We start from the raw sequence: 15,444 nt of genomic DNA, 5'->3' as shown, positions 1-15,444 counted from the left end.
TTGTGCTACCGTCTTTTATTGTTTAGACCCCAAAAATCATCATACAGTTCTTGATTTTAGGACATAACTGAGGTCCAGTGTGACCACCATATTGCTGCAGCAATATAAAAAGCTGGCATCATTTGGGCCCCTGATGCTGCATGAGTCTCCATGTTAAACTCTGTTTTATCCACACAGATTATTGTAGCTTTGGTGGCTTAACACTGCTGATTATTTCATCATTCAGATGTTTGCCATGTCTATATTTCTATATATAGATGGTTTCTCACTCTGTCTTTTGTCTCCAGAGGGTACACATACTACAAAATGGGAAACCTGGACAACCGAATCGCCAACGCAGACCAGCTGCTGACACAGGATGTTGAGAAGTTCTGCAACAGTGTGGTGGATCTTTACTCCAACTTGAGCAAGGTAGGGTTTGGTGTTATATATGTTTTTTTTTTTTTTTTTTTTTGGACTAAATGTCAGGTTTAGTTCATCCATCTTCTTTGATTGTGTCATGATAAGAAATGTTTCTGTGCTGCAGCCTCTGCTGGATATTGGCCTATACATCTTCAAGCTGACCAGTGCCATTGGAGCTCAGGTTAGTGGTTCCTTGCTATAATAAAATGTTTATTTGACATGAAGTTTAATGGAGCATAAAGGAACAGGGAGAGAATTCAGCTTTTCTTTTTAGGGAACAAAATTTCAAAGGCTTTTGGTCAAAACACTTGACCTCATCTGTTGAAATGTCATTGTAATATGTAGAAGTGTAAAGAGTACTGATTTATTCTACTCAAGTAGAAGTACTGTAACTTGATTGAAATTGTACTCAAGTAAGTCATACCTAAATTACTTGAGTACATGTAAAAAGTAGCTCAATTAAATAGTAGTAAAAGTTACTAGTTTCTTTCAGCCCCCATGTTTATTTGTGGTAATAAATCTTGCCACAGTTCCGTTGCATACAGTAAACATCTCATGTATAAACTTAAAAAGGAAGAGATGAAATCTTGCACAATTGGAAACGTATTTATTTTTCACAAAAACATCTCTATAAAATAAATGATTGTCAACATGTACAGTTTCAAAAATAAAATAACAATGAATTCAATTCAAAATAAAAAAAAAAAACATTCTCAGGCTGAAATAATCAGCGTTCAATGCTGTTTTGTCGCAGTGCATTACGTTTAATTTGGTTGGTCAGCTATGATGTGATGCATTTGATTGTTTTCTGGTTGTTTTGTAGGTTGACAATGTCTGTTGATCATTTTAAAACAAAAAACAGTAATTGACTCTGTAATGGTTGGGTGTGGAAATATAATGAATTACTTTCCTTTTTAATTGTACTTAAGTACAAGTGAAATTACTGATTTAAAATATACAAAAAAAAAGTTCACGTACCCATAAAATCAACTCAATTACTGTAATGCAAATACTTACTACTAAAAAAAGCACAAAAACAATTATTTGCTCAGAAAATATAGATTTTCTACAAAATATGCTAGTTAAAGTTATAAAAAACCACTCCATGCCTTAAATAAACCTATCGGAGGTTTTAACATTGTAGACTTTGTGTTTGAATTTGGCTTATTTTAGAGAAAAGGCCCAGCAGAGCTAATTCTGCTGCTTACATAGTTGTAATTTTGACTTGTCTGCCATTGACTGTAGTCTGAAGGTGCAGCGTAGAGTCCGGTTTCCTCTTGGGCCACATTTGTACACTCCCAGTCAACTCCCTCTTTTGTAGAAGTAGTGAAAGCATTGGAACAATGTTTGTGGGAATAGAACCTTTATTTTCTTTATTTTTCACAAAGCAAATGCACACCTTGGATTAAAGGGGCCACGCATCTCCTGTTCATGAAGGATGAGATTATACTTATAAAGGCTGTTCTCAGCCCATAATTATACAGGCTCACTGTGATTTCATACTGATTATGAGCAGAGCAAGAGCTCATATAGGCTGAGATTTTTAGAGAAAATATCTTTCGTTCTTTTACTTAAGCAGTATAGAGGACCATCTCTGTCACAATTGGAAATAAATAAATAAAATAATAAATGCATAAATACCTATCATTATATGCCATACTCCCACACTGCCTATTGTCTTCCTCACAGATCTTTTTCATCTCCATCCTTAAGTATTGTTCCTGACATTCATGACCAAAATCCATTTCAGCCTCATCTTTCTCACCTTCCCACCAAACTGTCCAACATGAGTTGTTCCTCTGATTTCCTGATTCCCTATCTTATCCATCCTGCTCACTTGTGAACAACAGCATGTATGTCTCCATCCCTCAATACTAGAAGTTGTGTATCAGCAGTGCAGCACATTCTGCTGTCAATACTGTATGCGTGACTGGCTGCTGATGATTAGATGTGCACTGAGGGTGATCATTAAGGTGTGTTGTTATTGATATATCTGCACCCTCTCCCCCACCCAGGGCCCAGCCATCATGATGGCCTATCTGCTGATCTCAGGTCTCTTCTTGACCAGACTGAGACGACCCATTGGCAGGATGACAGTCACTGAGCAGCGCTATGAGGGAGAGTACCGCTACGTCAATTCACGGCTCATCACTAACAGGTACACACTCAAGTTGTGTCGGTATGTTCCTGTGTGCCACCAGAAAAGTAGAGCACACACGCATGGGCAAAAAGTTTTTTTTTGTTTTTTTAAAAAATATATTTGTATTACAATTTTTGGGGTTTTGACAATAACAATCATATGAATGTTAAATAATTTATAATATTAGATCATTAATGTGTGATTACATGATGACGTACCTCGAGAAATCACAAAAACATGCTAGTCTCCACATTTGTGAATATTTTTTCTGTGACTTTACATTAAAATCACTCATATGGTTATATATTTTTTTGGGTTTAAATCTTAAATCTACAAGTTCACATTTTTTCCCATCATTTGTGACATAAAATTCATTTTACGTGTGTGTGGATTTTTTTTTTATATACATAAGCTCACATCACATTCTACAAGCTCTGTCTACAATCTACCTTCAAACTAAAGCTGAAATCATGATGCTTCTCAATCTCTTGTGTAGTTAAGAGGCACAACAACATAATGGGCAGAGTTCCTCGGTGTGCACACTGTGTAGGTGCACACACAAATGGTTTTTAACGTTGCAATTTTACACACACAGATTGAAACACGCACACGGATCAAGGTACAGACACACAGATTGTATAATAAGCGCACACAAAAATAGTTTTGTTACAATAATGCCCCATAGCAGGGGCCTGCCATGGCAGGTTTGTGCCCAGGGTCTGTGGTCATGATGATCTGTCTGTGGTAAAGAGTACAGATATATCCTACTCAAGTAGAAGTACTGTTAATTGATTGAAATTGTACTCAAGTACAATACAAGTAAGTCATATCTGAAATACTCAAGCACAAGTAACAAGTAGCTTAATTAAATAGTACTTGAAGTAAAAGTTACTAGTTACTTTCACCCCCTACGTTTACTGTTTGTTAGTAAACATCCTATGTATAAACTTAAAAAGGAAGAATCAAATCTTGCAAAATTGGAACCTAATTTATTTTCCACAAAGGCATCTGTATAAAATAAAAGCTTTGTCAAAATGTATAGTTATTTTTTTAATAAATTAACACCAATTAATTAAATTCAAAATAAAATAATTATCAGGCTGTAAGTATAGCTACATTTATGAACTGAGAAAATAGCCAGCATTCAATGCTGTTTTGGCGCAGTGCGTTACATTTAATGTGGTTGGTCGGCTTCGATGTAGTGCATTTGATTGTTTTGTGGTCCATTTTTTGTAGTTTCACAATGTTTGTTGATCATTTTAAAACAAATAATAATTAAGTACAAATAAAATTACTGATTTAGAAATGTACTCAAAAAAGTACAAATACCCATAAAAGCTGCTCAATTACAGTAATGTGAGTACTTGTAATCTATTACTTTCGCCTCTGTGAGCCACTCACCACTCTGTGCTGTCTCTGCAGTGAAGAGATCGCCTTCTACAATGGGAACATGAGGGAGAAACAAACCATCCATGCCACCTTCAAGAAACTGGTAGGTAGCAGGCAAGCTACTCCAATACCACTCCCCACATCAGGGGTGAGAGGAGAGAAGTCTTTTTAGGGCTCAGACTGATTTATTTATTTGAGTATGCTCATAGTTAAGTAACTTCACACCTACTCAGGATCTACAGCAGTCAGTCCTCTGACCTATAGTTGGGCACATTTTCAAAATATACTCTGAAAAAAGGACATTTGTTTTTCTGCAGGTGGACCACTTGCACAACTTCATTTTTTTCCGCTTCTCAATGGGATTTGTGGACAGCATAATAGCAAAGTGTAGGTATAAAACCTGGTCTAATTCCTCTGTACAGCTTTATGTTGCTTGTGCTGTTATTCTATTTACAGTAGTTGATTTTTCTATATATCCACCCACTCATCCCAAAGATCTACTGCTTTGCTCACATGTTCATCTCTGCAGATATTGCCACTGTGGTGGGGTACCTGGTGGTTAGTCGGCCATTTCTAAACCTCTCCGACCCTCGGCATCTTCACAGCACACACTCTGAACTGCTTGAGGTTAGAGAACGCACACAAACACAGTACTGATTCTGTCCCTTTGATACCTCTGAGGATTTCTCAGTGTTAGCACTAATACTAGCACTAAACTCAGCCAAAGCACAGTGTTTGATGTCTATTCTTGTTATGCTCTGCTCTGTAGGACTATTACCAGAGCGGCAGGATGCTGCTGAGGATGTCTCAGGCTCTGGGTAGGATTGTACTTGCTGGTCGAGAGATGAGCCGTCTGTCGGGGTGAGAAATGGAGAGCAACTAGGCATCATTCTTTTTTTTTCAGAGTTGAGCTTATTTTAATATTATGTCTTTATTGTCACAGGTTTAAGAAGGAATACACAGTAATTATTAGATAATAGCCTAAATTAATATTAAAGAACAAATGTAGTGCTGCTACGTGCTAAGCTAACCAAAACATGTGGGAGTTGTTACTGGTATGAACCTTCTTTTTTGTTTGCCATAATTTATTATATGCCATTTTTTGTTCACCTTTTGTTTTCTGAATCCTCATTAGAAATGTAAAGACTACATAATTCTTTTACTATTAGAGCTTAAACTTCCTGTTGGTGAGAAATTACTGAGGACTCAATTTGTTACGCGTTAAGCAATTGTTTAAATTAGTTATCAACCAAAAAAACTTAAAATTGGAGATTAGTTTGCAAAAGATCTGCCCCGATTTATTGTAATTTGTTTTCTCTAACTGATGTTTTTTGCAAATTTACAATTCTTTTCTCTTTTTCTTTATTGTGTCACTTATGTACTGTATCATGTAGAGGGTCTGCTGGGAACGCCTGGCAGAGTCTCCCGTCAGAAGGAGCTTCAATTCCCACCTCCGGGAAAACTTCAACCATGTCTCGGAGGAGGCGGGGGACATTGAGTCCGAGTGTGCCATGTTCCGTGCCTCTGTTGCTGAGGCGGCTGATCGGTGCTGTGGCCGCAAGGTAGTCGGTGCCTGTCGTGGCGGCAATACCCGAACCCGTTGGTGGACACCGGGGGTGAGGGATGCCGTCAAGCTGAAGAAGGAGTCCTACCGGGCCTTTTTGGCCTGTGGGACTCCGGAGGCAGCAGACAGGTACCGACGGGCCAAGCGGAGTGCAGCCACGGCAGTCGCCGAGTCAAAAGCCCGGACATGGGAGGAGTTTGGTGAGGCCATGGAGAACGACTTCCGGACGGCTTCGAAGAGATTCTGGACCACCATCCGGCGTCTCAGGAGGGGGAAGCAGTGCACCGTCAACACTATGTATGGTGCGGATGGTGCGCTGCTGACCTCGACTCGAGACGTTGTGGATCGGTGGGAGGAATACTTCGAAGACCTCCTCAATCCCACCGACACGCCTTCCAATCAGGAAGCAGGGCCCAGGGACCCGAGAGTGGGCTCTCCTATCTCTGGGGCTGAGGTTGCCGAGGTGGTTAAAAAGCTCCTCGGTGGCAGGGCTCCGGGGGTGGATGAGATCCGCCCGGAGTTCCTCAAGGCCCTGGATGTTGTGGGGCTGTCATGGCTGACACGACTCTGCAACATCGCGTGGACATCGGGGGCAGTGCCTCTGGATTGGCAGACGGGGGTGGTGGTCCCCCTTTTTAAGAAGGGGGACCGGAGGGTGTGTTCCAATTATAGAGGGATCACACTCCTCAGCCTCCCCCCCCGGTAAGGTTATTCAGGGGTACTGGAGAGGAGGGTCCGCCGGATAGTTGAACCTCGGATTCAGGAGGAGCAGTGTGGTTTTCGTCCTGGCCGTGGAACTGTGGACCAGCTCTACACCCTCAGCAGGGTCCTTGAGGGGTCATGGGAATTTGCCCAACCAGTCCACATGTGTTTTGTGGACCTGGAAAAGGCATTTGACCGTGTCCCTCGGGGATTCCTGTGGGGGGTCCTCCGGGAGTAAGGGGTATCGAACCTCCTGATAGGAGCTGTTTGTTCCCTGTATGACTGGAGTCAGAGTCTGGTCCGCATTGCCGGCAGTAAGTCGAAATCGTTTCCGGTGAGGGTTGGACTCAGCCAGGGCTGCCCTTTGTCACCGATTCTGTTCATAACTTTTATGGACAGAATTTCTAGGCGCAGTCAGGGCGTTGAGGGGGTCCGGTTCGGGGGCCTCAGTATTGCATCACTGCTTTTTGCAGATGATGTGGTCCTGTTGGCTCCAACATACCGTGACCTTCAACTCTCACTGGATCGGTTCGCAGCCGAGTGTGAAGCGGCCGGAATGAGAATCAGCACCTCCAAATCCGAGTCCATGGTTCTCGACCGGAAAAAGGTGGAGTGCCTTCTCCGGGTTGGAGATGAGGTTCTGCCCCAGGTGGAGGAGTTCAAGTACCTCGGGGTCTTGTTCACGAGTGAGGGAAGGATGGAGCGAGAGATCGACAGGCGGATTGGTGCGGCGTCTGCAGTGATGCGGAGTCTGCACCGGTCCGTCATTGTAAAAAGGGAGCTGAGCCAAAAAGCGAAGCTCTCGATTTACAGGTCGGTCTACGTTCCAACCCTCACCTATGGTCATGAACTTTGGGTCATGACCGAAAGAACAAGATCACGGGTACAAGCGGCCGAAATGAGTTTCCTCCGTAGGGTGGCTGGGCTCTCCCTTAGAGATAGGGTGAGAAGCTCAGTCATTCGGGAGGGGCTCAAAGTAGAGTCGCTGCTCCTCCGCATCGAGAAGAGCCAGATGAGGTGGCTCGGGCACCTAATTAGGATGCCCCCTGAACGCCTCCCTAGTGAGGCGTTCAGGGCACGTCCCTCCGGAAGGAGGCCCCGGGGAAGACCCAGGACACGCTGGAGAGACTATGTTTCTTGGCTGGCCTGGGAATGTCTCGGGGTCCCCTCGGAAGAGCTGGGAGAAGTGGCCGGGGAGAGGGAAGTCTGGGCCTCCCTACTGAGGATGCTGCCCCCGCGACCCAGAAACGGCTAAGCGGGAGAAGCATGGATGGATGGATGGATCATGTAGCGCGCACGACAGTGTGCACCCACATGTACTCTAGGAATGTGAATCTCAATCGCTGACAACAATTTAATACACACCTCGACACACTACCAGCGATACGATACTTTAGCGATACATTGAATCCCCTGGAGATACATTTTACCCCTGCTCCCGCTTCGATGCGGTTTTCTATTCTACGCAATGCGATTTTGTGTGATACAATGCGATTCAACATGATGCAAATAAAATTATACGAAAAATTTAAATATAAATAAGTAGCTGCAATTCAGTATAGTACTAGAGGCAGAGGATTTGTTGTAGGGTATTTTAACGCGTTAGTTGCGATTGATTAATTGCAGGAAAAATTAACGCGCTAAAAAATAACTAATTTTTTAGCACTCCAAGCAGCGCGGAACCTTATTATTTCAATAGTTCCCGGTATACCTATAATACTGATGCACAGACTACAATAACAAGACGGGAGAATGCCGAGCTGCTCAGCTTCGTTTGCGTTAGTTTTGGCTTTTAAAAACACCGGATGGAAAACTAAAGCCTAGTTGTGTGCAAATTGTGCAAGAAAGAGTTTGCGTTATCGCTGAAGCTTTGCAGCCTTCGCGTCCACCTCAATGTAGCCGCTAGCACCTCATTGCTAAACATGTAGCAGCTAGCACGGACACTCGGACAGTGCTAACTACTACGTGCTGCAAGCACGCCATGTCTGACAAATGAACAAACTCACTGGATAAATATTATTATCTGAAGGAGAGAAAAAGCAACAAGTTCAGTGTCAGAAAAGTTTGTTTATGATATGCTAACTTATAGCACTACATATGTCATATCTAGATACCGATTTGTGTCGATTAATCTCTACACGCTAAATTCATGCACAAATTGGCAGTGAATGCAAAACCACAAACATTTAGACTGCAAAGTGCCAAGAATCCCCCATTTATTACATAGTCAGTTCCATCATGCTGTCCCCTATGTCTATGTCCCTCCTACAGGTTCACAGCTCGTATCACTGAGCTGATAAAGGTTCTAAAGGAGCTGAATGCTGGGAAGTATGAGCGCACCATGGTGTCCCAGCAGGAGAAAGGTACCTATTCTGATTAGGTAGACTATATATATATATATATATATATATATATATATATATATATATAACTCAAGTAACGTCTGTTTGCTCCTTCCTCTGTAAAAGCTGGTGCAGGAGAGAAACCACTGTTGGTGCCGGGAAGTGGCCAGATTATCAACAGAGATAACCTCATCAAGTGAGTCCTTCTCAGTGCAAGGAGACACATACACTGGGTTCTTTTCTGTGCTGTTTAAGCTAGTTCTTTTTATCGCATGACAGGTTTGACCACACTCCTCTAGCCACACCTAACGGAGACATCCTGATCAGAGACCTGACGTTTGAGGTACCGTGATCAAAAAACCAGACTGTTTTTTAATAATGGCGTTTTCTAATTGCATTGCCTCACTCATGAAACAAATGGCCCGAGGGCGTGGGTGTTTGAGCAGGTGTGACTTGTGTCTACAGGTGAGCTCTGGCACCAACGTTCTAGTCTGTGGACCCAACGGCTGTGGAAAGAGCTCTCTGTTCAGAGTTCTAGGAGAGGTTAGTATTGTCACTTTTGATTTCTGCAGAAATAAAACCATGTCAACATATGCAGAGTTTGCAGGAGGCAGGGGGGGCATTGCCTCAAACTCAAACGTTTTCATTACAGTTGTCCCTATTCTTAATATAATTTACATATACAAAAACACGGTATACAGTATTTAGAATTCAAAGGTTCACCAAATAAAACCAAGTAAAAAAAGTACAGGGACAGCAGCGCGATGACATTTGACCCTCCTGCTTCCCATAGCAACTCAGAGCTTTGTTTACAACATGGCCGACACCGCGGCTGCTCCGTAGACTCATAATTCTGTTGTTTGTAGTGATGCATCGTGAAAACAAGCGGCTAAAACGAGTAAACACTGCGATCAGTGCGCGCTTGTCTGGATATAAAGCGGTGGATTGTTGTTCCAATCGACTCCCCCTTCCCCAACATAATTGGCATCCACTGGCCGCCACGGGAGTGTGCATGCATTCAGCGTTCAGTGAAGTAACATTGTTAGAGACTTTGAATGCCATAATCTACGTTGTTGGAGTTTTAAAAGCTTTTAATCCATATTGATCCTTTTATTCTCTCCTACCTGTTGTTTAACTTAGTGATTTACAACTGCCAGCAAGTCTCTCCCTTCATGTTAAAGTGTATCTCCCAAATTAAAGCACATGTATTGAGTGTTGTATGATATATCATGTTGAATATCATAAAGCGGCTACCAGCCTGCTTTTATCATGAATTTACAACGTTAAACGATGCGTCGACGCAATTTTTTGTAGTCAACATTATCAATTATGTTACTCCCCATTTTTGCATTATTGCTTGTTACTAGTGTTGTGGTGGTCAAGACCTGAAGCATTTTGACTCGGTCTTGTCTCGGACTCGGGCTGCCCGGACTCGGGATTTTCCGTCAAGACCGTTCGAGACCAGCACTAATTCCTGCTATTTTTAAACTTTTTTATAATGTGATAATAACACGGAGAAGAACGGGATAAAACAATCCTTTATTCATTATTTAATCCACCCCGTATAATGACCACAACCTTCCTTAATGTGACTGAGTGACGTGTGTGACACACTCATACGTGTGTGGCTACGGTGTCAGTTTGGACCGCGGAGCGCAAGGGAGATATGAACTAATCACCGGTAAAAATCCCAGTAAAACTCCAGAAAACAATCACCATGAATAAATATTATCTCCCTGATAAAGACAGTAGCTCTAACAACTGGTAAAATGATAAACTGGTAATATTACAGCCTGTGAAGGCTGGATAGGGGACGCACTTACTCTGCTTCTGCGTCCTAGTGCCAGCTGACCGGTAAAGCCTGTTCCGTTTACCGTGTGTACTGAGGTCCGTGTGTGTTTAATAAGTCCGTGTGTGTCCGTGTGAAAGTCTGCATGTTAATGCCTCTGTCCATCCACTCTTTTCATTATATCCATGTCTTTTACGGCTTTATTACATAATGTCGGCTGTAGTCCGGGCCGCCGCCATCTTGGATTATGTCGTCACCAGTGCGTCATTGCCGCAGAGTTGCACTAGCACAGAATGAGTCAAATAACTGTAAAGAGGTCTTATATTAGTCTATTTTCTTTTTAAAGTGGTGTTTTTTTTTGTGGCTTTAGACTCCAATTACATTTATGTATTTAATATGTTCCCCAAAATATAAACAGGTTCACAATATAATTATTATTTATAGTTTCTGTTTCTACTGTATCCAGAATAATAATAATAATTCTCAATAAGAACTATTGATTAATTTGTCACATGACTGTTCCAGGGGTTGAGTTTGTTTTATTTAGTTTCACATCTACCTGTAGCTCTATGTTTTTTACACTGCTGACAACTGGTTTGTAGTTTTATTTCAGAAAGTTTCACTGTTACAGTTACAGTTGGAAACCTTTGTTAATTGAATATCCTAGTTACATTACAGCAACCAAATTAAACTATATCAACTAAGTGAATTAATAAAAATGGCCTGTGTAAAGGCTTTTTCAAACTAAAAAATTATCTTCTGAAATCTGTGACCTGTTGACCTGCACAACTCAAAGAATCAGAATCAAGAATCATAATTTCGTATAATCGTATTTTCAAATACGTAGAATAATTGTGAATTTATCAGTAGCAGTAGTAGTTTTAATATTTTAGTTAATTTTTTGCAGGCACCTTTTTTGTCCGTCAAATGTATTTAAAATAAACTAAAATTAAAGAGAGATGTTATTTAACTGTCGAACCTTGTCATAATTTTATTTATTTATAGATTTTTTTAAATTGAAAAAAATAATGTTTATGGTCTTGGTCTTGTCTCGGTCTTGGTCTTGACTCGGTCTCGGCTCCCGAAAGTCTAGGTCTTGTCTTGGTCTCGGTGCATTCTGGTCTCGGGCAAGTCTTGGTCTCGGATGGTGTGGTCTTGAACACAACACTACTTGTTACACACATTGTGGTTGGTGTGAATCTGGAGACGGTCCATATATGTAATTTATTTTTATTTTTTACCCCCCCCCCCGGCAAGAATCTCAAACTCCGCCTATGCATGTCACTCATCTCTCTCTCTCTCTCTACAGCTATGGCCTCTTTTTGGTGGAAGTCTGACAAAGCCTGAGAGAGGGAAGCTCTTCTACGTTCCTCAGGTAAATAAAGGAAATCCCTGTTTCTGAGTGTAGTGGTCCATACAGGAATGACCAATAAGAACAGCCATATGGACTGAATGTTCACCTGTATGTGCAGAGACCCTACATGACTCTAGGCACTTTAAGAGACCAAGTGATTTACCCCGACACCTACGAGGACCAGAGGAGGAGAGGCATATCTGATCTGGTGAGATAACAATCTGTCAATTCAAAAAAATATTATTAATGTTTGTGCGTTTAAACATTTTCATCCTGGTCCTGCAGGTGTTGAAGGAGTACCTAGACAATGTACAGCTGGGTCACATCCTAGAGAGGGAGGGCAGCTGGGACACAGTCCAGGACTGGATGGATGTGTTGAGTGGAGGAGAGAAGCAGAGGATGGCGGTAAATACACACACACACACACACAAAATGACGTTGTAAATTGTGGGAGGATCCTCAGAGAGCTGGTGATGTCTGCAGCTCTTGAACTGGTTGAACAATAAGCTCAGTGTTTTTCTGTGACCACAGATGGCCCGACTTTTCTATCACAAACCCCAGTTTGCCATTCTAGATGAATGCACCAGTGCTGTGAGTGTGGATGTGGAGGATTACATCTACAGCCACTGCAGGACGGTGAGAACCAAGAAAACCCACCTTCACTACACACTGCTACTTAACGCTAGTGATCTGCACTATGGAGAACATTTTATTTCCTGATATAGATAGATATATATATCCCAATATAGTATTTATTCTGTAAATTATCTGAAATGAATGGAAAATTGCTATTTTTTATACATTTTATTATATATAAAAATAAAGCAACATCTGTCAAGTATCCCGTTTTGGCCGGGAAATTCCTGTATTTTACCCCTCTTTCCCGCCATCTTCCCGTATTAGTATTTTCCCGTAATTATCCCGTATTTTAATGTGATAATAATTAAAAGATGCCTTACTAAACTGAACGCCATCACTAGCCTCGTGAGAACTGCCACCTGAAATGGCCTGAGTGGCAGTTCTCATACGTTGTAAAATGTGACAGAGTTTTATCTTCCTAAAGTGCAGCAAATGTGACACAGTTACATGTTCTGTTAGATTAATAACTGATATTTTAACGTCTACCACAGCGGAAGGAATGACGTAAGTCAACATGAAAAATCAGCCAATCACAAGCTCCATAAATATACACTGCTTTATAAAGTGTTAAATGATGTAAAGTCTGAGTTTATTAAGTCATTAGTAAATACCAGAGAACCACATGACTGAGCATGAGAAATTAAAATAAAATATCAAATGTTAATGTCTAACTTAAAGACAAGCAATGTGAAATTAACAGTAAATATGCAACGTGTTGACTTGTATATAAACTGTAAGTATATTAAATAAACACGTGCTTCATATACACATTTGTTTTTATTTAGGCTTTTTATAATTTAGGAATTAGGGCTGGGCGATATATCGAGATTCAAGATGTATCGAGTTTTCTATTTTGGCGATATAGAAAACTATAATATTTCATATATGTATGTATATATTATAGCTTATTATGTATTAAAATACTAGTTTTAGAAGTCGCTGCTTTTACTCCTCAGAACAACATGTAAAGCTCAGTTAGATGGATTAATGAGTGACACATATTGATCAGCTGTTTGTTAATAAATGTCCCTGTGTGGCATTTAGCATCAGCAAATTTAACCCAGAATTGTCTTTCTGGTCAGACTTTATTTGATAAAATTATCTAGATTTATATCATATATCACCATTTTGAGAAAAAATATTGAGATGGGTTTTGGTCCATATCACCCAGCCCTAGTAGGAATGTTCACTGCATTTCAATGTTAATAAAGGTCGACCTACCAGATTCTAATCACCTAATTGTATTTAGTAAGTGGTTGACAAGTGGCTATTTTAGATTTCTTATACACCTATCTTAAAGTACAAGGGATACAGGAGCTTGTTTGGACGCGTGGGACGGCTCGTAGTGGGCACCAGAAAATTTTCCTTATTTTCAAATCCAAAACTTGACAGGTATGACTGTTTTCACGTGTTCAGATTTGTACATTTGTATGTGGAAATGCCACCAGGGGGCGCAAAAACCAATAATAATAATGGCCACTGCTATCTTTTTAAATTGTACTTGTGGTGAATTTTACTCCTTATATGATAGTAGAGGTTTGTTAAGGTTATATTGTTTAAAAGTGCTTCTAGAGCAGCAGCAGTTAAATGCACACTTCCATTTGTGAGACATGTTTGCAGCTATTTAGCTTGGAAAAGTCCTATTGGCTGTAGTGACACAGTTTGTAACCAAACTAATTGATGATTCCAGTCGCTCCAGGGAAAAAAAAACAGCGTTTCACCTCCGCATACTATAGTATCCATTTCCTGCATCTTTGTGGCGTTAAACTAAACACTTAACGCTCATGTACTCGCACGGCCTGGTCCGGAAGCCGACAGTAGGCGTCGGCTTCAGTAGCTCATGGTACTCGCTGACAGCCGTCCTCCTTTCTCTGTTACCAAAGACAATCACCTCCATCTTGTCATGATTTCAAGGAACAAACCTAATATCTATAAATATTGTTTTAACCCATTCAAAAAGTGTGACAAACATGGCTTGATTTTTAAATATCTGCTTTTATGAATTAAAAAATTCCGTAAATATAATAGGGTTGTACAAAAAAATCTTTACCTTTATCCTTAAATTTTAAACTGAACTCAAACCTCCTCTGGTTTACAGGTGGGCATTTCTCTGTTCACTGTATCCCACAGGAAGTCTTTGTGGAAACACCACGAGGTACGCTATACTTCCTTATTTTACGGCTAAATTCCATGTCACTGCTCTCACTCACTCCCTTTGTTCCTGTGATCTAGTATTACCTGCACATGGACGGCAGAGGAAACTACGAGTTCAAACCTATCACAGAGGAAACCATACAGTTTGGCTCCTAGGAGTCTGCCAATTGAAGTCTTTCACGTGCTCTGATCAGTCCAGTAATTTTTGCAATTGAGACAGAAGTTAGAGTTAATGCTAGAAGAACAAGGGTTCTAATCATCCGTTATTCCACCTTGTTTACTTCCTATTTAAGTAACAATATATTCCTTTCAGATTAGGATTTATGTTGCTGTAATTTTACAAATATCTAATTTATTTTGTAACATCCAACTGCCTGAAGACCGGTTTGGGGATACTCCACTATAGTTCTTCACCCTAGTCCTGTGGGAACCGCCCCCCCAGCTCCCATCATGCTTCATAGGAGATGGTGCTTAGCTTCAGGGATGCAGCACACATGCTGGAAGATGCTCTTCTTAGCAGGTGTGGTTGGTTGTATCATTTAGTTCTCAGAAGTGTGCTCCCTGTCTATTTCTAGAAGTTTCTTTAGATCAACTTATTCCATGAAGACACCTAGAAACTGGTTGTTCTATAGAGCACATGCTAAATCACTCTGAGCTAAGGGGCAAGAAGTTACGGACGGTACGAACCCATGTGTGAGCAGTTTGTTTTTAACCCACAATGTATTATAAAATTCTTCTCTGAACGCATAGTGTGAGTGAGGTGGACATGACCAGACTCCCACTGACCATTATGAGATGTGTGTGCCTAAGGGGAGGAGCTACAGTGCACTGAACCTCTCAGCCTTGAGCTGATACCGCTCTGATGTGAGACTGAGGCCTTAACTGTACTCCTGGATTTTTATGGAAAATCATGTTGTTTGGATTACACTACGAAATCATGGAAATTAATAAAAATGGCAATAACTTTTC

The 15,444-nt window shown here is 41.0% G+C and overlaps 1 protein-coding gene across 2 annotated transcripts in view; it reads left to right on the top strand.

The window, feature by feature from the left end:
* Positions 1–15,444, top strand: part of LOC114454098 (ATP-binding cassette sub-family D member 3-like) — a 27,780-nt gene extending 12,336 nt beyond the window's left edge. Inside the window, exons 7-23 of one of the 2 annotated variants that reach the window (XM_028434281.1) lie at positions 288–411; positions 527–583; positions 2,418–2,560; positions 3,965–4,034; positions 4,249–4,318; positions 4,461–4,558; positions 4,701–4,792; positions 8,469–8,560; positions 8,666–8,735; positions 8,819–8,882; positions 9,005–9,082; positions 11,638–11,703; positions 11,801–11,890; positions 11,968–12,087; positions 12,214–12,318; positions 14,420–14,476; positions 14,554–15,444. In XM_028434281.1, the coding sequence (XP_028290082.1) occupies positions 288–411; positions 527–583; positions 2,418–2,560; positions 3,965–4,034; positions 4,249–4,318; positions 4,461–4,558; positions 4,701–4,792; positions 8,469–8,560; positions 8,666–8,735; positions 8,819–8,882; positions 9,005–9,082; positions 11,638–11,703; positions 11,801–11,890; positions 11,968–12,087; positions 12,214–12,318; positions 14,420–14,476; positions 14,554–14,631 (1,474 nt within the window). In that variant the 3' untranslated portion in view covers positions 14,632–15,444. The remainder of the gene's footprint in view (positions 1–287; positions 412–526; positions 584–2,417; positions 2,561–3,964; positions 4,035–4,248; positions 4,319–4,460; positions 4,559–4,700; positions 4,793–8,468; positions 8,561–8,665; positions 8,736–8,818; positions 8,883–9,004; positions 9,083–11,637; positions 11,704–11,800; positions 11,891–11,967; positions 12,088–12,213; positions 12,319–14,419; positions 14,477–14,553) is intronic. The other variant, XM_028434280.1, reaches the window with a different exon arrangement.

Source organism: Gouania willdenowi, chromosome 20, assembly GCF_900634775.1.
Source record: "Gouania willdenowi chromosome 20, fGouWil2.1, whole genome shotgun sequence".
Lineage (NCBI taxonomy): Eukaryota > Metazoa > Chordata > Actinopteri > Blenniiformes > Gobiesocidae > Gouania > Gouania willdenowi.
The sequence above is the reverse complement of the archived record's forward strand: the minus strand, read 5'-3'. Positions and strand labels throughout refer to the sequence as shown.